Genomic DNA, 22,000 nt, shown 5'->3' on the forward strand with positions numbered 1-22,000 from the left:
GCACTTCAAAATGACAAATAGAAACAATGCATATACTTTGTTAAAGAAGCAAATTGTAAGCAATTTTAAAAACTGTTTTATAAAATCAATCCTTGGTATTAAATACAGGAAACCTGTGGGATATTTTGTTGTGCACATTGCTGTTCAGGTACAGAAATATCCGAGACCATCAAGTCCTGGGCAATTCTTTTCTTACTTTGGATTATTTTAGATTTTCTATCTAAGAAATCTGTAAGGTATCTCTAGCCCAAAGGAAACATTTGAGTTGCTTAAATACATGCTTAAAAGGCAAAGCAAAGACACCCAGGTACAAAGGCTGAGTACTTATTCCTATGAAAATCAACAGAAAAAAAACCATCCTAGACATTTAAATAGGACAGAATTTTCATATCAGTACAGCTGACAGAAGAAAACCCCAAATTGTTCCTCCTCCCCACTGCTTCCCCTTTCTGCAAATCATGAGATGGGCTTAAAAATTAAGACTACAAAAAGAAAAAAAGGGTTTTTTTTTACCTCTTTCTCTCTTTCAAACCACTGAAATGTACATAGATCAGTTCTGAGGTTTTTCTGCAAGATGAAGTGCATTTTTTTTTTCTTGTCAAAGAGCGTTCTCGTATGAACCAGGTCTTTAGGAAAAATCACAAGATCTTGTGAAATATGACGTCTTCAAGAGGTCAGAGTGATGTGCAAAGGCTTGGCAGGCCTGGACAGCACCCACCTGGAAACTTCGGGCTCCTGCTGCTGGGAGATGTTGAGCAGAGAGCAGAGGTGGCAGCACTTGGGCACACAAGTTTGAAGAATGAGTTTTATAAAGGTGCCATTTCCCCGGCACCATCCTTCCCAGCTGTGCCCAGGCCAGGAAAGCTCTCCCAGGGCAACAAGGTCGCCCTTTGCCTGCAGCCACTCCACACGGAGCTCTGGGGTGGAAATGGCTGGCTAGAACTCTCCAGAGCAATCCCTGCTGCCCAGCGGGCCGTAAATGCACCCATAGCAGGTCCTGGGCACCCCCCAGCCCACGTCAGCTGCCAGAGCTGGGTCAGAGCTGCCGCTGCCCTCAACCACCACAGCCTCCACCTTGCCTGCCCTCCGCTGAGGGACCTGTCGCCCCCTTCAGAACCACTTCCTCCAATGAGAGGCCGGTGATGGACAGCCAACCCTTTGCCTTTCTTGGAGAGTGACAGTCCTCTTCTCCAATGAAAGCCCACCTCTCTGTCAGGCAGGGAATGTCCCGCCCCAAAGCCGGCTGGCTGGGCAGAGCTGAGGCGGCTGCCTCACGCCTCAGCCTTTCAGCGGGAATGCGTCTCCCTGCTTCAAGCTTTACCTCTAAGACTGGGATGAAGTAACTGAGACAGACAGAAACTTCCCCCAAACAAAACAAACAGAGCTGTTTCGATCAAAAACCTGCGGAAACAAACCATGTGAACAATCTCACGGAAATCATGCAGTCTCCCTCCTACCTTATCATTCCAATTACATTCTCCTAATCTACAAAATTGAAAGGTAATGAGCAGTATTTCCTTAAACCACATTAAATAACACTGTCAAAATGCAAATTTATTCATTAAGTATAAATGAGTGTGTTAAATATTCATGAATCGTTGCTTGCAGTATATAATTAATCCCATGGTCTGTGTGTCCAAAAGCATTTAGAAGATAAAGAGTTGAGAAAACGCTGCTGTAGAATGATAACATTTAAAGCATGTTTTTAAAAGCAAAGGTCACCAGCCCTTTGGATCCTAAACTATTACCAGTGCTTATAATTCATTGTAATACCTCTTCAGCATGTACACATGCTTTCATGATTCAAGGTTTGTATCCTCAGCCCTTGCTGTCTAATAATCTATTCAAGGAAAGAAATACTTGAGAGCGGAAGGTGCTATTAAATTATCCCATTCCCTACCAATGCACTCAAATTAATACGGTACTTTCCACATTTTAAAATTCCCAAGGATTGCAAAGCTGCCCTTGAAAAATGATGCAGTTTGACTCCCTGGCCCTCCTTTTTCTGAAAAAAGTGCATTCTGACACTTACTTGAACTGTCAGTAAGGCTGGTTGCCATTTCAAGTATCATGAAAGATAAAACAAAGGCTTCGGCACCAGAAGAAGACTGGCCTCTTTTTCTCTGTGCTTTAGTCATTTGCGGACATGAAGCACAAACCCCAAGTCCTGTACTAAGCTTTAAGTAGATGCTCCCATTGATGCCAATGAGAAGTGCAGCACATAAAATGCTGGCATGTTATGCCTAAATGTCCTTAGCTTAAATATTCACTCTTTTCTCTGCCTTTCTTAAATTCCTGCTGCTTCCTTTCATGTAATCAAAACCACTTTCAGAAACTCTTTGTCAGTCTGCTTCATACTTTTTTGGGAAGAATCTTTGAGGTACTGATGAAAAGAACTGATTTTTTCAAGATAGCATGAAGAAATAACAAAAAATAAAATCATTATAGTGTTCATAGTAATTCCCTCCACAATCACTTGATGTTCTCAAGTTGCTTACTGTATATAGCTTTCAGCTAGTTGTGCAAGTATAAACCCTTCCTTCCACAACACTTTCAGAAAAAAAGTACATGGCAGTGACTTGATCTATGATGTTTTAGTGTATGAGATTTTTACCATGTCGTTTTGGGTGTGTATGTGTGTGTGAATTAATCAACACAATACAAAAAGTGATTCACAATTCCAAGTAACAACCTGTTGTTCACAGCACAGGTGATAGAAACTAGGTATTTAAGAAGAGCTGTGAGGCTGTGCTCTGTCAAATCTTTTTCCTGTTCTTCCTTGCAAAGATGTAACAAATGGTATGTCATTTGTGTGCAGACATGTTTTGTTCATTCAGAGCCAGCAAGAGTATCTCTGCATGGCATGGGCTTGTACTGTACCATGTGGACATATCCTGCAAAGTTAGGTGCTGGAGGATTTTCAGTTTCTATACAGTATCTTCAGGGGACATATTCGCATAGCTCTCTTCCCAGTTCTGCAGAACTAATACATAGGACAAGGAAGCAGTCAGACTTTTCACTAGGTGATGTCACCATACATCAAGCGTCTTTCATCAATCAAGTCACTAAGATGATGAAGCAATGCAACTTGTAGTGTATCAGAACAATGAACTGGACATCTTTTCTGAAGCGCTGACAAAAAAATGTAATGTGAGACCAAATGGATTTGATTAGCCTTATTTGAAGGCCTAGGCAGTAGCACTTGATGAACTATAGGCACTATAAGAATCGGTTGAAGGCAAAGTTGGTCACAGAAAGCAGGATAATGTTTCATTGTATCTATTAAACAGGTAAGTCATCAAACCCCACAGCCAGGCAGCTGCGATCCAAAGACTGTTGACACTCAGTTTACAAGATATTTGTGGTAAGTGCTTTTGTTGTAATTAAAAAGCTGTGCAAGTCTACCCAGATGTGTTGTAACCAGTACCTTATCTCCTGTGCCAAGATGAGGAGAGACCTCACCTGTCAAAGACAATTAATTTAGATAGCTCTCCTCTGCACAGCAGAAGAGTTAATCAGAAATTCTCTAGTAGAATGTTTTGCTTTTTCCAGTGAAGAATGCTAGTTGGTTGTCATTTAAATCTTCCATAGAAAGATGCAGATTTTGATCAATCTTCTGACAGAACAAGTCAGTTCCTAATCTGTTTCATTTTTTGACAGTTCCTCTGCTCACTTTACATACTCTCTCAGAACCTAGACTTTGTAGTTCCCAAATTCTGCCGATCCACAGGAGAGATGGGAGCTGCTAGCCCAGGGACTGGGCGGCCCACGGACCTCTGGTTTCTCTGTGCAACAATAAAAAGAAGGGCTTAAGCAGATGTGTTAGAACAGCCTACATTTTCATCTGAAAACAGATGGCTTTCCCCCATCTCCCACTCACCCCCGCCCAGATTTCAGAATCCTCCAGGGCAGAAGTGTTTTTCAAAAAAGGACAGCTAGGGATCGTATGTAGCCAAACCAATCTGGGGAAAAGGCTGGAGATACAAAGATAATTGGAAAGACATTTTTTTTTTTGCAAAGGAAAATAAGTAGATAACAGTACAGTGTTCCTGCACAGCCTGGACTCAAGGTATGTCTTTAAGACTGAACAGACATCCAGTGTCAGAGAGCAAGGATCATCAGTGATTACACATTAAGCATCAGTGACTGCTTCATAGGGGGTTGTCTCACAGATCTTAGACAAGTTCAGGGAACCCTGAACATTGCTCAAGGAGCAGAATGCCTGCATGATCCTCTAGGATATTACCCTTAGCTGGCAAATGAAGGAAGATAGGAAAAAAAGATTCTGAGCATGGAGCATCTGTCTTTTGATGCAGGTGAAAGGATGGCACAGTTTGGGTGGTCTCCTGTTCAGCAGAAAGGCAAACAGCCTGATAGGGAAGAGGCTGAAAATGACTGCTAAAAGCGGAATTGATGAAAAAAACCACTAAACCCAACCAAACAAAAAACCAAATGAGTCCTCATTCAGCATGAAATCAAGATGGCAAAACCAAAATTAAACAAGGATGTAAAAGTAGTAGATTTTCTATAAACCAATACTAAAGAGTCTGGATAAAAAAGGAAAGAAATCAGACTTACTGATTTATAAATTCAGTGTAGCTGGTATTGCTGACACTAGATGGGAAGAACTGCATTACTGAAACATTGAAATCAATTGTTATAACCTATTTGGGAAAGATCAAGTAGAGACAAGGGGAAGAATGGAACTCTATGGTAAAAAAGACATAGTCTGTTTTCAGGACACTGGCAGCTCAGAAGCAAATGATCTTGAATGCAATGGATCAATACTCTAACAGATAAAACACTAGATGGGATAGTAGCTGCTGCCTGCAAATCACCAAATCATAGAAGAGAGCAGGATGACTGGATGCCTTTGCACCTTCTGTAATGTGTAGGAGCAAAAAAGCTGCACTATCATCTGAGATTTCAGTCTGCCTGACATATGCTTAAAGTTTCATGATGCTGGTACTAAAACCTCTGCAGAATTTTTGAACATTATACATGAACATTTCTTAAACCAAAAAGGGAAACTCTCCAAAAATGAGAACTTTATGAGAGATCTCATCTCACGAATAATGAAAAGAGATCAGAGGACTTGATAAGAGAACTAGATATTAGTGGCTATGATGATAGCTTGATTGCTCTTTATGGGCATAAAGAGAATGAAACCCAAACAGTAATATGGATGGTGCAGTCTTTTTACCAAACTGAAAATTATTGTAAAGGAGAAGCAGCTAGGAGAGAGAACTGATCAATAATTGGAAAATACAAATATTTTATTTAATAGCTGCAAAATTAGGAAATAAAGCTGTGTATGTTTAAAAAATATCTAGCTCAAAGGGTTAATGAAAGCCTATACATAATTGTAAATCAATGAAATGAAGAAAGAAAGTTGATAACACTAAATGTAGAGTAGAAGTAAGGAATTACATAAATAATTCCTCCAATGTGTAGCCAAATTGTAAGGAGAAATTTATGGCTAGAGAATTAAGGACAATATTTTTCAAATACATTAGGAATCCTGACAATGGTACCAGTTCTTTATCAGATTGAAGTGGAAGATTTGTTAAGAGTAATGAAGACAAGAAAGAAGTGTTCAATAAGTATTTGTGTTTGGTATTTAAGGAAAAGACAGACAATTGGTGATGCTCTGTGAGGATGATGAACTACCAGGCAACAAAAAACCCCAAAGAAAAACATTAACTGGAAGCTACTGAAGTAAGTAATATTTGCATAGGAAACTTCAGATAACTTGTATCCAAGAGTGGTTAAAGAGCTGACAGAGGAATCTCTATTTTTATTACTGCTTTTTGCTAAGTCTTGGAACAATTGGGAAAGTTCCAGAAAGCTGGAAGAAAACTTATGTTGTGTTAATATTTAAGAAGGATAAACTTAATGACCTAGATAATTACAGTCCTGTCAGTCTGAAATTGATCTGGAGCAAAGTAATGGAATGGCTGACAGGGGACTCAATTACTAACTAATTAAAGAGGAGAAATATGGTAAATGCCAATCTAAGTGCAATATGGAAAATAGATACTGTCAAACACATTTGCTGGCTTTTTTTCCAATTGTGACTGCAAGCAAAACACAACACTGTTGATATACTTTGATTCTATATGACATTTGATGTGGTATTCATGACATTTGAGTTAAGAAACCATGATAATACAAAATTGACATGTCACACATTAAATGAATCGAAAACTGGTTAACTGACATTTCAAAATGTGAATTTAAATAGGGAATGATCACAGAATAGGTATTCTGCTGGGATAGCTTCCTGGGCATACTCTAGTTAACATTTTTATCAACAATTGGAATTTTGGAAAATTGACAACAATTTTATCATCAATTTGGAAAAAACCCCAAAGGTTTGCAGAAGACTCAGTCATTAAAGGAGAAGTTGGTAATAATAAGAAAAGATCACTGAGACTAGTTGACAAGGATTACTGGGTGATCTGGTGCAAACTAATAAAATAAAATCCAAATGTAAAGCCACAGGAACAAAAACTTCAGGGGGGCAGGCTGGCTATTCTGTAAGGGTTTGAAAAGGTCTAAGGGGGATAATTCAATAATTAAACTATTTTTTTTACCTGAGTATCTGCCTCTATGACAAATAATCAAATACTTTGCACTCACATCGCATGTCACTACCATTAAGTATGAATGTACTTCAAGAGTAATATACAAACCCAACTGTCCTGCATCAAAAAAGGATGAAATGAATCCATATTACATCATACTATTAATATGCATTCACAGCTCACGCTGTAATGGTTCTGAAGGGAACATTACGGTATATTCAGAGAGTATGTCTGAAAAATAACACACAAATTCTTAACAAGCCCCTTGGCAGCATATCAAATTTGAAGGACCCTCAAAGCTGAGCATGTGAATGGCATTTCTTCCCTATATTTAATTTTAGTCTTACCACAGAAATTCTCTTTTTCCTTCCCCTCATTGCAGTGGCTGACAAAATAGCCCAGTTTGTAAAGGAGACAAATTTCTGTGCCATGAGTACCTGAGCACCAGAACCTGGCCCAAAATTAGATGGTAACAGTTGCTGCATTATATGTGCCAGTGTTGACAAACACACCTGGAATCTCCAGTCCTTTCACCATCCCAGTTAGTCTATATGCGTTTAATTCAGCACATACAGAGCAAGTTAAAATTTACACATTGAAGCCTGTTGCTTTTTAATCATGTTCTTAGCTGGGCAATAAAACAAGAAAATTAGAGTCTAATTAGAGGCTAGAGTTCTAGTTCCTTTCCTCTCTTAGCACCATGGGGTCCACTCCATGATGGAAGAGAAGTTATGTAGGTACTCATACTCTTGTCAACATTGTAGCTGCAAGTAGAGGTTCACACCTTTTCATGAGCTGGATCCCTCCCACAGCCCCTCAGTCTTACACAACTCTCTCAAGCATGTGCTGCATGTCCACTCCTAGGGGTGTCAATGACTTGACTTCTGAGAATGCTATGCTCTGAGAGAGTGCTTGAAGGACATACCCTTTATGGATAGGATCCAATGTACCTTTCCTACCAATCTCCATTTCTGTGTGCATGCAACATTTAACACACAGAAATAAACACGAGTTCTTGTAAGTGTAGGTTTTGTGGCTGAGTTCACCCAACATTATTGGATATGTTTAGGATAGATGCCTTAAAATGTCTTTAAAATCAATTAAGAAATAATTTAGACATAGTTCATGTTTGTATGCAGCAGTTTATAATACTTTCTAGAACAGAGATCTTTGTTTCTTTGAGTTCAGTGAACTGTCAGGTATTATTGTAGTGGCATATACATAAGCAAGAATAAAAGTGTTCAGCACAAAATCATATATAAATTATGTCAGACAATTGGAAAATCATATACATTTATTCATATTTTAAAATAACCCAGGCACAATTTTGCAAGTACATAGAAGCACATTCTCCAAATAGGAGCAAAAACTAAGTAGCATATAGCAAGAAAACACATGGCAGAACATCTAAAATAAGTATAAATAGTATGAAAGTTTTCTAAGTCTACAGTGGTATCTACTATGAATAAACTTGTCAGCATTACAAAAAGGTATCCAAAGACTACATGTAATAAATAGCATAACATTTACTTTATAAGTAAGTTTATGTTAGCAGCATACAGATAGTAGCAACTGTCTAAGAACAGAAGAATGCTTGTACACTGTATATACATGCACATATGCACACATATACAGATACAACTGGAAGGCCACAAGAACAAAAATACTCTGGGAAAATGATGAAGGGAATTTTTGTGTGATGCAGTATATAAAAACAATGCATGCATTAGCAAGCATCCAGCATGTTCATGGTAAAATCACATCCACAAGTGGAATCACAGTTAACTCTTCATCAAACTAAGCACTTTCTATGCTGTACCCATGCTGGATTACTCTGTCCTATACCACATTCCTGAATTACGGAGCACATTTGGATGCTAATCTCAGGAGTTGCAAGCCCTTGATTCCCATGATCTGACAGGAGGAATCAGATCTTTGATTTGAAAGAAAAATACCTTTGCAAAAAAAATACCCATGCAAAGCCTGAGGGGTTGGGGGCGGAAACAACAAAGGGCTTCTATTTAGCCAAAAGATGGGCTAACAGGAACTTCCTTTTCCTGTGGGGCAGTCCAGTATAGAGGTCTCACTTAAAAAGCTTTAGTTTGCATAATGGAGCGGTTCTGACGGTGTGAACTAGATTCCTTTTGGATGAAACTAAAAGTTGTGCTCCAGTCACTAGTGGCATTCAGCCCTTGGGACCAAACTAGAGACTGTGCATGGTGCAGAGATCACGTCCTTAGCACCAACAGTTTCAGGCTACAGATCTGATCCAGCTGAGCTAATTCCTCACTAATGTAGACACAGGCTTAAGAAATATACAGCATAAACATGAATCAACAAGTACTATAACCTATATTTACCATGTAAGAGATTAGTCTTATTTGTTCTTACTTGCCACTATCTGGAAAAGAAGACTTTCCCTACAGACACTCTTTGTGATTGCAGATGTGTGTGCATGTGTCTGTGCATGAGGAGGGGATAGATGAACAGCCAGAAGAGCAGTGAGCACACAATTTTTTTTTCTCCAGTCATCCTCAGAAATACTATTTTCAGCAGCAACGATATGAAAAAACTACAGGCATCTTACCCAATCATCTACATGTGCAATTCCCGTTAAAAACATACTCCCATAAATATGAAAGATTTGTGATCGCTGCCCTGCCAACATCTTGACACTATCTGTGTCAATAATGTCATTCCCCATGTTACACTCAGATGTGAGGTTTCTTATAACAGAACACAGAATTGTGACCGTGAGCACTAGAGTAGGTTCACAAAAGCAAGTTTAAATATTTCTGGTATTCTCATGAAAAATGTCAAATTTCGTAAATATTTCCTAACTGGTTTCAACAATTTATTTGCTGCCAGCTACTAATGGCACTTACAGAGCTCTGCCAAAGTGCTCTCAGCAACACATGATATAAGAGAAAGAAAAAACACTACTTCCGCTGCTTAAACTAAGTTTACACACAACTTACATTATTTATTATAGTGCGAGAATAAAATGTGTAACATGCTATCATGCATAATACATGGCAAGAACATGCATTAGTTCAAGTTTACAGTCTCTTTATGGCCCATAAATCAGACCAGCAGTGGCAGATGCTGACAGCTGCATATCTTGAGGAATTCCCAGAAAGAGGAGCAAGCAATGCAAAAAAGACATGAAATCAGCTGTTTAAGACACCCATAAAACGGTGACTCTGAGAGTTAATCTTACAAACAATAAGAAAACCCAGTGATAACTTTCCCACCACATTCAAAGAAACTGAGTTCAGCACCCGAGGTGAGACTGTGCCCCAAACAAGATCATGCTGCTGACTTGAGGGAGCGTCCCTGCTCTGACACCCATCACTCCTCACCCCCAAGTTAGCATCCCCGCTCCCTTGACCCCACAGAAGGGGAGGACGAGGCAGACTTTGTGCAGCTCACAGGCTGCATAAGGCAGCTGGAGAACACACTTCAGCCAATGGGGCTGGAAAGGGCCCAAAGCTGCGGCGGAGGGGGGAGCCTACGATAGCTGGGGGAGCAGGCCCAGGCATGCCATGCAGATTATTATGGCTTCCACAGAAGCCCTGCCTTTCAATGGGGAGAGACCCTGTCTTTCTCCCTCAGCCCCTTTCTGGAGGGTTTGCCTAGGGGACTCCAATCCAGAACAGACACATGAGACTTCTGTAGATTATGCAATACAAGGTTTACAAAAAGCTTGCTTTTCTCTGTGTCATTAGCTATACATCACAGCAATAGCCAGAAAAATATATTTGAATCTGGTGGTTGGCTATTTACCATATCATTCTTCACTTCCCCCATGATTAAGTCACATTCCTCTGCATCCTCTCAGGAAAGAAGTAACAGAATGAGACACATCTGCTGAAAATGAAACACTTTCTCCTCAAAAGAACTATGCCTAGTCAGGAAAAACAGGCCTTTTTTAGTAAAGACATGACTCTCTGTTGTACGCAGTACATCACTATGCCCACAAACAGCTCCTGTGTGATCCTTTGGCCCTAACACAGAGTTTCACTCTTGTGGGTACCCTAAGATTCATCATAAACAAACCCCAGACTTGCTTGAGCACAACTAAAGACATATGCTATTTCTGAGATACATGCAGAAAAAAAAAGTCAGCAAAATATAAGCATCAATATGTAAAGAGCTTCTAATTTTCTACTTACTAAGGGCACCATCCAGTTATAATTCACGAGTGATTACTTATTTAATTCTTGCTTACCCGGACATGTCCTCTGGTTGAGCATCTGTGCTCTGCTGCCACCAATCTTTGTGGGGTCCTACTTTCGTCCAGCCCACAAGCAGGTGAATAAAGACCGTCTTCATCAGCCCTCTAAGTGTTGGATGGGTTCCTCTTTATTAGCTATGCAATGCATTATGTTCATATGGTACTTCTCAGACAAAACACTGCTTACCTTAGTACCCAGGATTGCATAGATTTTACTGGGATGGGTGCTGTATTCATGAACTTGCCAAAGTGATTCCCATTAGTTTTGAACTGAGTCCTCAGAGATTCCTAAATCAGTGAGTCTTCAGACAATTTAAGTTGTGTCAGGCTGACTTCTTCATCCCTGGTGTCGTTTATATAGAAATCTTTAACACCACAGAATTCGCCTCTACTTTTTCCTGTAAAGGGCATGCTTTCCCATTGCTGATAATTCCTACCGGAGAGAGTAGGACAATAGTTCTACACAGGAGCAAAGGCATTTGAAGAAAGAGAATACTTTCGAAAAGTATTTCCAGGAGATATCAATGGGTACTCCTCTCCTAAAGCACTTTAGGGGCATTTTTTAGAAGTTGGAACACCATCTGCTCCTAAGCAGAACTCTTCCTCAGTCCTTCCCGCTTACTGATGTAACTGATACGAGCAGTCTGCAGATGGAGCCTCCCAGCCCAGATGGAAAGGGAATTTGGCTGGATACATAGACTACTTTTTTCTTTCTGTGAAGAGGCCTTGGTATAAGCAGAGGGCCGTGATCTGGCCATCTAGTGGGGATGACAAGGTTGGGAACACGTCTGCTGTGTCTGTTTGGAAAAACAAACCCCAATTTTTTATGTCATTCAGTTAATTACCTGTGAATTAATAATTAGCCAGTCAAAATATTTTTTTTTTCTTTGGAAAATTTCTGCTCCTATTTACAACTTTTTTTTCTATTAAAAAAAACTAAATCAGAAGGTAATGCAACATAAAACATAAAGTGTATTAAAATTTAAATGTTTATTAAAACCAAGCCTACAGTAAGCCAATCAATAAATGCCTTTTTTTCCCCTTCAAAAAATGTATTTTAAAAAACTAACTAAATTATAAAAGGAAACATTTGGTGACTACTTAGCTGACTGATGGCAAAAAAAAAGCCAAGTTATTTGTGAATATTCCTCTATTAGCAGCAGTGTGAAGATCTATTTTTAAAACCTCAGGTAAACTCCCTGCTTGTTTTATACACATGAGTAGTTGATTAAAATAGGACTGCTTGAATGAATAAGCAATTAGGATCTGATTACGTTCAGGTAAACTGTAGTTTATTCTTTATTTTAAAGAATTAATAAATGATTCTCAGCTGATATCTTAACTGATCTCAGAAGGTGAATCATCAAGGTCTCTTACTACACAGCCAAGTAGTGAGATTCTTTCTTCAAGTACCACAATGCTGATTTTTAACAGAATTCGACAAAGTCATTTCTTTGTAGAATCATCTTTAACACAGCGGTCACAGTTCCTTACTCATATAATAAAAATCATGCAAATATGTGTTTAGTTTATGCTAAAGACAGGCTCATTTAAATAAGGGAACTGATGTTCATTTACTCTAGTGTGAATGAAGCCTGCTGCAATGTTTCTAAAAGTGGATCTGCTCCTACTGCAAATCCAAGCAGAGAGCAACACTTCTACTTCGCTCTGTGACAACTGCACTCTAATGATGTTCTCAATTTTGCTGTACATTTAGCTGTTCTTAGAGCTGTATTTTTCTTAGCTAGCCTTTGCATGAGATATTGTTTCATACAGTATGCAAGCACTCTGCAAGGAGCTTCAGTATGAAGCACATATTTTACAACAGATTTATGGCGATTTGGCAAGTCTTAATTATTTTAAAAACTTTCTCAGGCTTATAAACTGCCTTGCATGAACACAACTCAGGCAGAATCCTTATGCTGTGCTTCTTGGGGAGAAAGACTATGCTTCATGAGGACAGTTCTCATGTAAGTCTGTCCAGCCCAACTGCACTTCCATGTGCAGCACTTTCATAGTAACTTTCTATTAACCCAAAGACCCTCTAAATACAAGTTCAATTTGACTGATGTTTTCCTTTTCAGCTCCTCTTCCCACAAGGGAGTATAGGTTTTCCCAGGCTGCCCTGTACAATATGTGTGGAACATTCTCCCTAGTTCTGCGTGTCCTGCATTCTTCAAATCCTGCATTACAATTTTTTTATTAGCTTTCCATCTATCCAGCCATCCATCTGAACTGAAAAGATGCATATGCATATAGCAATAAATCTAGCTCACTGTCTTTTGCTACTACAACTCTTCATCCATCCATGACCCTTCCCCCTCTTGATTTCATCCCATGCTATATTAGCCTACAATTGATTTTAAACTCCAGGGACAAGAAGCAGCCACTTTGAATTATTTGTATATTATAGCATTGCCTGTGGCCTTCAGACACTTTGGGCACCTCTTCTGCAAGGCATTATACAAATACATTGCAAATGAGAATACCCGTCTCAAGACCTTACAAGAAAATCAGTCAAGGCAGGAAGTAGGAAAATATTATTGTTCTCCTCTTCCAAACAGGAAGGTGAGACATCAAGTCACACAGGAAGTCTGGGACAGAGCCTGTATTTGAATACAGATGTTTATCCAGGATCATAATCATGGCCCATGCCTCTGTCTGACAAGCAGCATGAACACTTACAGCACTAAAGTAAGCAGTGAAAGCTGAGCTATATTAAAAATAAAATCAGAAAGCTGCATTTACAGTAGAAAATAGAAGGGGCAAGAGAGATGATACCCTGGCATCACCTACCAACAGGAACAAGAAACCAATTATCAGGAGGAGAACACTGGTGAAGAGATTTCCTCCCCATCCTAAGAGATGCAGCTGCTGATGAGAGAATATATATGCCATGAACATATAAAATATAGATTTATATATACAAATATACAATAGGAAATAGTCAGTATACAAATACTTACATGTAAAAATAGCTTTTTACTTTCCCCTTTTCATGATTTACAAAAGCATACAAAGTTTCCTGTTGGTTAATGTTTAAGTAGTGTGAGTAAACCCCGTGTCTCATGTTCCACACATAATTCTTTCAAGTGTTCACAGTATTGGCTATTACAGTGTTGAATCTGACATTCCAGATGTTAAAATATTCGTAGGACACATGCTAAACTTAAAGCATTAATTTAAATACAGTTTAAATAAAACTCACATGTGTAGCTGAATTATGGTCATATTACAAATGAGTCTGCTGCAGTTGAAAACTTTCCATGAGAGTGAGCTTGGAAATACATATTTCAACTAGAGATGAGTATATTTTAAAATTCTTGAACTGCCTCTTGATGTGCAGATAATACTGCAAAGTGATGAGTTCTTTCAACTCCATCTGAAGCAATGCAAGCTGAGAGAACTCAGTATTACAAATTATCCTCAGTAGGAAAGCAGATGCACAGAACAATTCGCCATCAGATCCAGACACGCTGTCACTTTCTTCAAATACCCAACAGACAAGAATAAATGACAGGTACCATTGTTTTTGTGTTAAGAATAAATGCTTTGTAGCATTCTTCATCAGGAAAGTGCTTTATGGACTTAAATTAATCCTCACAACTCCCTTGTGAGGTAGATAGATACTATGCCCATTTTTAAAGATGGAGAAACTGGAGATTTAAAATAAATTACGGTGGCTGCATGGGAAATACTGTCAAAATACTGGTATTTGGATGTTGGAGCAACTCAAAGGCACAACTGGAGTAAATGGAGATGTTCATGAGACAACTTTACACTAACCAGCTTGGGTACTGACAGCAGGCTTAGTACAAAAGCCAAAGGTTCAGCATAGGCTGCAAAACAGTCTTTGCTAAGTGCTATGCTGCAAGAGCTAAACTGTGGGACAACAGCCTCAAAAAGTACAAAACACGTCATCCAAGATGGTGCAGCCTGACCAGGGTGGAAGGAAGCTGCATTTCAGTAGTTATGAATTAATCAGGAGCCTTGCATAAATAATATCTTCTCATGCGAGAGTTGCGTACAGTTCAAGAACCATGTTTAGCTCATCTCTAGTTTTACCATATATGCAAGTGCTCACATGTATCAGTGTATTCAGGCATTTTTTTGAAATTTACTCACTCATAGACCTTGGAGGTCTATATTTTTCCTCATATTTCTTTTGTGGAAAATTTCTACTAATACCACAAATGGAACTAGTGCTGCAGTACTGCTAATGAGCTACAAATACTAATTTTAATTAACTAAGGTGATGGACAAGTTTTAAAGGACCACCATGTTCTCTGCGTGCACCTGTATATACAGGAAATCTCATCTGTCTTTAACTGCTACTGCCTTGAAGTAAAATCCAGTTAAAGTATAAAGTGCATTGTGTGGAGTAAAACCCTAAGAAATAACAAACAATGTGTCTGCCTTCCACAGATTGATTAATTTTGCTTAACAGCTGAACCATCACCCTCTTTGTCTTCTAGTTTTCAGTTTAGTGTTACCTAGGCTGAGAAAGGCTAGCCAGATGTAAGCAAAATTATTGTAAACTGAGACATTTTTGTAATATGCTGTTAAAGGAGAGTTAAGAAAACCTGTATCAAGACAATGTCCAGTTGGGGTGTGTAAATATTATTGTGTGCTTCTTGGCCCATTTAGCAAATACTTTCTTTTCTGTGATAAACCTATGGCCTCCATATGGAGCATTTTCATGCAGAAAGTATTCTTCACATTCATCTCTTCCTGGCTCATAATAGTGGTAGGGAACTTTACGAAAGCCTTCTGACCTAGGGAAAAAAAAGATACACTTAAGTATTATTTCCAAGAAAAACATTAATATATATTGCACTTGAATTCACTGAAATCCTTTCCATGTTTCAGCACCTGAGCTCCTTTGCTAAATTGTATAAGGGCTTTCATTACAGCATAATTTATAGGAATTTTCCTATAGAAAATGAAGCTACATGTATCTCTCAAAATACACTAATCTTATCAGTCAGCAAGAAGCTGATGGGCTGGCTCTTATGGGTACTGCACATTTTGTTTAACCTGGGAGAACTCAGTCCATAAGGCTCCATCCCTAAGCAAAGTCTTTTGATTGGATAGTCGTAGCTCTTGAAACTGGTTCTTAAACTGGCTGAATAAGGCAGCTATAAGAATAATATACATTATAAGCAGGTAATGCAGTCAGAATAGCAGCTTTAAGGAAACCCATCCTTCTTTGCTGCCAACAGACTGAAGTGCTATCACGCTATTTACTGGTTTTACATCAGGGCTATGCAATGCCAGCTTGGCTGAACTCTGTGAGGACAACTTTAGTCCTGTCACCCCTCATCTCAGGGCGCCTACTGTGTTTTCATAAACAAAGAACAACATATGTTCATTCCATCTGGATGACTCACTCAATCAGCGAGATCTGCAAGTTCTAAAAAGTCAGCCTCTAATGTTAAGATACCCTAATTAAACAGCTGTGACTCAAATTCCTTTTTTTTTTTTTTTTTTAGGGTCTGCCAGGAATGAGTCCCACACTGGAGTAACACAGAATATGGAGCGAGGGTCTGCACAAAGACTTTACTCTAGGAGCTGAGGACCCACTGCAGTGGTTACATGCAAGACCTGAAACAGCCTAGGTACAGAAGAATTGATTTGTACTAGTATCATAAATTGTTTATGACATTTCCTGCTTTTCTAAATGAGGAATAGTTTCATTTTATATTTTGCTACCATATACTGTAGATTAAAGCATTTAACTTGGACTTTTAAAAATTGTGTTTAGAGTTATACTTCTGACAGTAGGATTAATCCATTGTCACTGTAAGGTCACTAACAGTGGTTGGTTGGAATTTATGCCAGTTTACTGTGATAAAGCTCGCAGGACTTGTTTTATTATCTAATTAGAAACCCCCTACTACTCAAAACAAGCCATATATAACCTAGAAAGTTCAAGCAGGTTGCTCAATGACGGTGAAATGTAATTTCAGGTAACTATACTGCGCTAATCAGTTTCTTTCACTTCCAGGTGTATTTGGTATCCAGAGAACTAATATATTAGTATTTCCCCCATAGATTTGCTTTAGCAGTAGAAGTAAGTACATTTTGTCAGAAGAGTATGGACATACTTTGTTTCCAGCTAATTCAGAAACTGCAAAAGATCTTTGATTAAAAATAGTTCCTTATGACATCTGATGTTAAATTTTGTAAATTTTTTTATTTTATCAACAGAAAATGCCATATCAGGACTAAATATGCTGACAATAGTGTCACATCAATGCAAAACACTGAGAAATGACTGCCTGATCCATTTTTTGGATTTATGATATTAAAATCAATTGTGAAATTTTGACAAGACATCAGAATTGTAGATGCATGAAAATAATTTCCTGTGATCTTACTTGCAGTAGGTGTCATTTATCATCCCATAGACGTGAATTCCATAGCAGGCATCCATAGCCAAAATTAAGGTAAACCAACCCGTACTGAGATATGAGCCTGACTGGACTCTGTAAAAATACAGCGTACACAAAACAAATTGCAATGAGAAATTATCAACACTTTATCAAAGAAATGTAATCTATTACCTGGGACAAAAGGCATTAAGCAACTTGACAATCTGTCAAAACCATACAATTATTTTGAATTATTTATAGATATGCTCTCATTCTTACCAGCTTGGGGCCTCAAGCTATTGTCCACAGAAAAAATACCATGTTAAATATCTGAAGTCAAACAAGGCATCTCCCATAACACAGAAAATAATTTATTTTTACATCCGAAAGATAGCAATTAGTAGAGTGTGTAAAATGAGATAAAGTTCACCAAAAAGCAAACTACTACTGGCAGAGTTTGTGCTATTTGCATGCAAGTATGCACCATCCTCTTCCACAAGCAAATTCTTAATCTGCAGTGGGCTATCCTCAGCTTGAATATTCACACAGTAATGAAACTTCTAAGGACATTTTGGTAGAAAACCATCTAATAGAAGGCTTTGAAAAACAAATTTCTGTGCATATCCCTTTATGTAAATTTGTTATCATTCTTTAAGCAGAGAGAAACATAGCAGAGAGAAATACACAAGAGGACAGTGCCCAGATTGATAACCTTTGCTCAAATAACTAGTTGCAGTAAATCAGTCCAAAAGTATTACCTGCATGTGTCAGAACAAATGATATGTGTAAGGATTTGGCTCACACGTTGGCTATGCGAGCAAACGTATGCATTGTTAATTGCAGACCAGATCCTGTTCACTCTACGCACACCAGTGTTACCAATGGGGGACTCAACAGAGCTACCCATATAACCTGGGCAAGCAAGACTTATTGCTTTAAAACCTCGTAAGTAATAAGAACACACTTAGCCCTCACTGCTTACAAACTGCTTGAAGTCCAGCTTTGTGCATGTATTGCTTTCAGTTTGACTGAAATCAGTGACAATAATTGCCTTAAAATTATAAATAACTTGTCCAATTTCCAAAGGAATATATCACAGAAGTCATAAAACCATCTTAATAGAGCCCCAACTTTGTCTCAGTTTGAGAGAGTTGGATATTGGTGAGAGGAGGGGATAATTTAGCTTTATGCCATATCTTTTAGCTCTTATCTTTTGGGTACAGCAGGGAGCAGTCTGTTCTCCATCATAAGTTAAAGTAGCCTAAGGTTTGCACACAATTAAGTTCTGCTGCAAAAGAACTCCCAAGTAGCCCTATGTGCGAATCAGTTATCCCCATCAACAAAATCTTCTGAAAACATTTTCATCCTGGGGTAGGAATAAAGCTTTCATGTGGAAAAAAAAATCATATAGCAACTTATCCAGCCTATAAAACCCAACTTTCCTGTGAGACAGAAGAACCAACCTCAGGTGTTTCTTCCCGGTTCAGAGCAAGAACGTACTATGGTCTCCTGCCTCCCAGGTAAATCTGCCAATCAGTGGCTTTTGGCTTAGATTATGTGTTACTTCCTTGATCTTTCTTGTTGAAGTTTGACTAAATACTAATTAAGATGATGGGTGAAAAAGTAGTTGTACAACCTTTATAATGACATTTACCTGACACATACAGGGCTGAGATTCAAATTCCTTCTCTGATGAATACCTTTTATTATGGATAGTGGAAAAGCTCCAAGAGCTTTACATTCCTAAAGAAACTCCAGTACACTCCAGTTTAAACAAATCTTATTTTTTTTAGTGAAAAACAACTACCTCAACTCCCAGAGAGTTTTATTGTACTCAAGAACATTCAAAGTAGTTTGGGCTACATCTTCTCTTCCTTGCCCATGTCTATCATCCTTCATGGGTTAGCAGGTGTGAACTTCTATCCCTACCTTTCCTGAAACATCCTTTTCCTTGGGAAAACTCCTAAGTATCTGTTTAGCTGCTTTTGTAAAGGACCATTCTGGTAACAATAAATAAAGGGTTAATTTAGCACTGAAGAATGACAAGTGGGAACAAAAGGCAGGGTGTCAAATACCTGTGTTTCATTAGGTGGACACCAACTATAATTGTGCGTCTTTACTTGACACCTTTATAGCCACGAAACTGTACATCTGTTTATCTGTCCTGTTAGGATCTTCATTTCTTCAAAGAGAATGTTCTGCTACTGTCTAGCAAAGAGAATTCCCAATCCAATTCATGTTATTTCGGAGCAACATTCTGCCATGATAAAAAGCTGCATTGCTTCTAACTTGCTTTCTGCTCTTGTACCAGAAGAACACTAGCCTTGAGCTTTTAAAGCCATTTAGAATCATAATAACCATTTATAAGAACACTATGAAGATCAGGACCCTTCCAATAATGGAGCTTTATTGGAGAGTACTATATTGACAGTAGCATCTGAAATTTGCTATACTCAGGAGGAAAAAGGAATTTTAAAAAAGAATTAATCAATATTTCATGTCTTGTTTTAACACCATTGGACCTTAGTCCTCTCATCTATATACTGCACTGGCAGGATAAATAAAAACAGCAGAGTGAGTTCCCAGATACCTTCCCTGGGAGATGAAGTACATGACAGAATACAGATTATATACTTTAAAACAAAGCACTTCTATTTCTCCCATTTTTTCTGCTGAAGATACATAGGGATACAAGGGAATATACTTAAGCAGTGGGGATTCTGGATGATTTGGTAACACCTTAGAATTCAATCTGATACCGTAAACATACTTTCAACATTCTAATGAAAGCAATATTAGAAATGTGAAAGCAATTTTAGCTGTCCCTAAAAAGTCATAAATCTCTGAATACCTTTTAAAATATCATCCCATAAAACTGTAGTGCAAAGCAATGTCTCAGCCCTTGCTATTATGTTAACACCATGCACTCAATTTCTTTCTCTACAGGAGAGTTTTACGTGTTTTTTGGCCAGGGCTTTTTGAGACTCATTAGAAAGAGTTCCTCTTGTTACTGTAATTGCATTCAAATTTCAAATTTTACACACTGAAAATAACAGAATCCTCCATTTATGTGTCACATAAGGCTATGTTACTGCACAAATCTGAGGGAAGGAGGACATTAATCCCAAAATAGGGAAAACAGGCGTTTGTTAAACATCATCCGTAGAACTACTATAGGCAAATCTATTGTGATATATGTGTGTGCAGCAAATCCAAAATTATTCCCTATGGCTCACAGTGACTTTTTCTTATACTCTAAAATTAATGGGGCACCAGATCTAGGCAGGAAATTGTCTCAACAGCTCAGGAGAAAATAATGCACTATTTTTCAAAAAATGCATTTAAAAAGAAGACGGTTTTGCTCTCAATACATGATTTACAGCTGGATGCAGCAATAAAAAGGCAATGCTCACAAAAGGTACTTTGTCTGTTTATCTTGAAAATGAAAGCTTATTTTGCATACATCCTACATTATTAGGATTCTTAAATAAATGTTAGTTATTTGGATGTAATTCATTCTGCTAAATACCATCCCGCATTTCAGAAAAGTACATAGGCATATGCTTAACATTAAACACATGAAAACACCAATGGAATCAACAAGATGCTTGAAACAAAGTATATGCTTGCCTATCTTACTCTTAGTGAAGGTTTAAGTACTTAAAATGTCATTATTTCATCTCAGAATATAAAAGTAAGCTCCAAGATTAATAGTTATTTGCAAGTTTCAAGTCTCAAAAACATAGAATTTGCATTTTTAGTAATGCTTTCCATAAACTCCAGGAGAAACAACTGACTATAGTTTCTCACAACACCTTAAAAAGGAGACTTGCCTTCTATATTTTAGAAGGGAATGGTAAAAAACATGTTTAGGTTTGCTAGAACTGTAATGTGTGATACATAAAGCTTTAATTAAAAGTTAATTAAAAATAAAAGCAATTAGGGTTCTTTAGCCTTAGCTTTCCAATATTCTACAAAAAGCTTAAGAAATTGATATAAAGAAGATGGAACAGAGAGTGTCCCATAAAAATGTTGGCAATTGAAATTCATCTTCTTTGACATCTATAACCATGCTTTGATGTAGGCTAAATGAAGGAAAAACTAGTTCCTTCTCTCATCAGGGGAAAATGGAGGAACATCAAATCTTTTCTTAATGATCAAGGGGAGGTGAGTTCAAACTGGGTAAAAGTTTTGTTGTCACTTGAGTTCTGATTTTGCCATAGAATTCCAGGACGTTATTTTCTTTGTTCAATTGTTCCAGGATTTTTAATGTGCACAATCAATTCTAGCTCTATGGTTCAATGGACTGTAATTTCCAGTGGGGACTTTAGTGGTAAAAAAATAAAAATGAAAAAAAAAAAGTTTGTTAAGGCAGAGATGATCTGTAGACAAGCAATTTCATGTCAATCTGATTGCAGAAAATAATTTAGAAGTCTATTTTTTAATTCTTTACTGGGAGAAATTAGAGAGCACAGAAGGTCAATTAAGAGTGTTAATTAAGATGAAAAACAAAGACATTTAGGACTTCAAGAAGCTATTAAGTAACAGAGAGCTTCCCAAAAGCATTAACTAGACACTTTTCTTTTTTTGCTTCAATTCAAAATATTGCAGTAAAATAAAATTCAACAACGACAGATTGAAATGACAAGATTCTCCAGGCCAATTAATTGAGAAAAAAATTTATCTTTTCATAAAGGCTGTTTATAGACTGCAATCCTCAGATGACCCTCCTACCAAACTACTCAATCATCAGCAGCTTTATTTGCAGCAGCTTGTCAGGCCCCTTGATTATTAAATAAGTA

General features: G+C 38.0%; 1 protein-coding gene across 5 annotated transcripts in view; it reads right to left on the minus strand.

Moving 5' to 3' along the window:
- Nucleotides 1-14,329: 14,329 nt before the first annotated feature.
- Nucleotides 14,330-22,000, minus strand: part of ST6GALNAC3 (ST6 N-acetylgalactosaminide alpha-2,6-sialyltransferase 3) — a 225,897-nt gene continuing 218,226 nt past the window's right edge. For 4 of the 5 annotated variants that reach the window (XM_075508562.1, XM_075508561.1, XM_075508565.1 and 1 more), the window contains 2 exons: nucleotides 17,205-17,312; nucleotides 14,330-15,599 (listed from right to left, as the gene is read on the minus strand). In XM_075508562.1, coding sequence (XP_075364677.1) covers nucleotides 15,413-15,599; nucleotides 17,205-17,312 — 295 coding nt within the window. In that variant the 3' untranslated portion in view covers nucleotides 14,330-15,412. Of the gene's footprint in view, nucleotides 15,600-17,204; nucleotides 17,313-19,127; nucleotides 19,199-22,000 lie in introns of those variants that run through there. The other variant, XM_075508566.1, reaches the window with a different exon arrangement.

This window comes from Mycteria americana, chromosome 7 (genome assembly GCF_035582795.1).
Source record: "Mycteria americana isolate JAX WOST 10 ecotype Jacksonville Zoo and Gardens chromosome 7, USCA_MyAme_1.0, whole genome shotgun sequence".
Taxonomy (NCBI): domain Eukaryota; kingdom Metazoa; phylum Chordata; class Aves; order Ciconiiformes; family Ciconiidae; genus Mycteria; species Mycteria americana.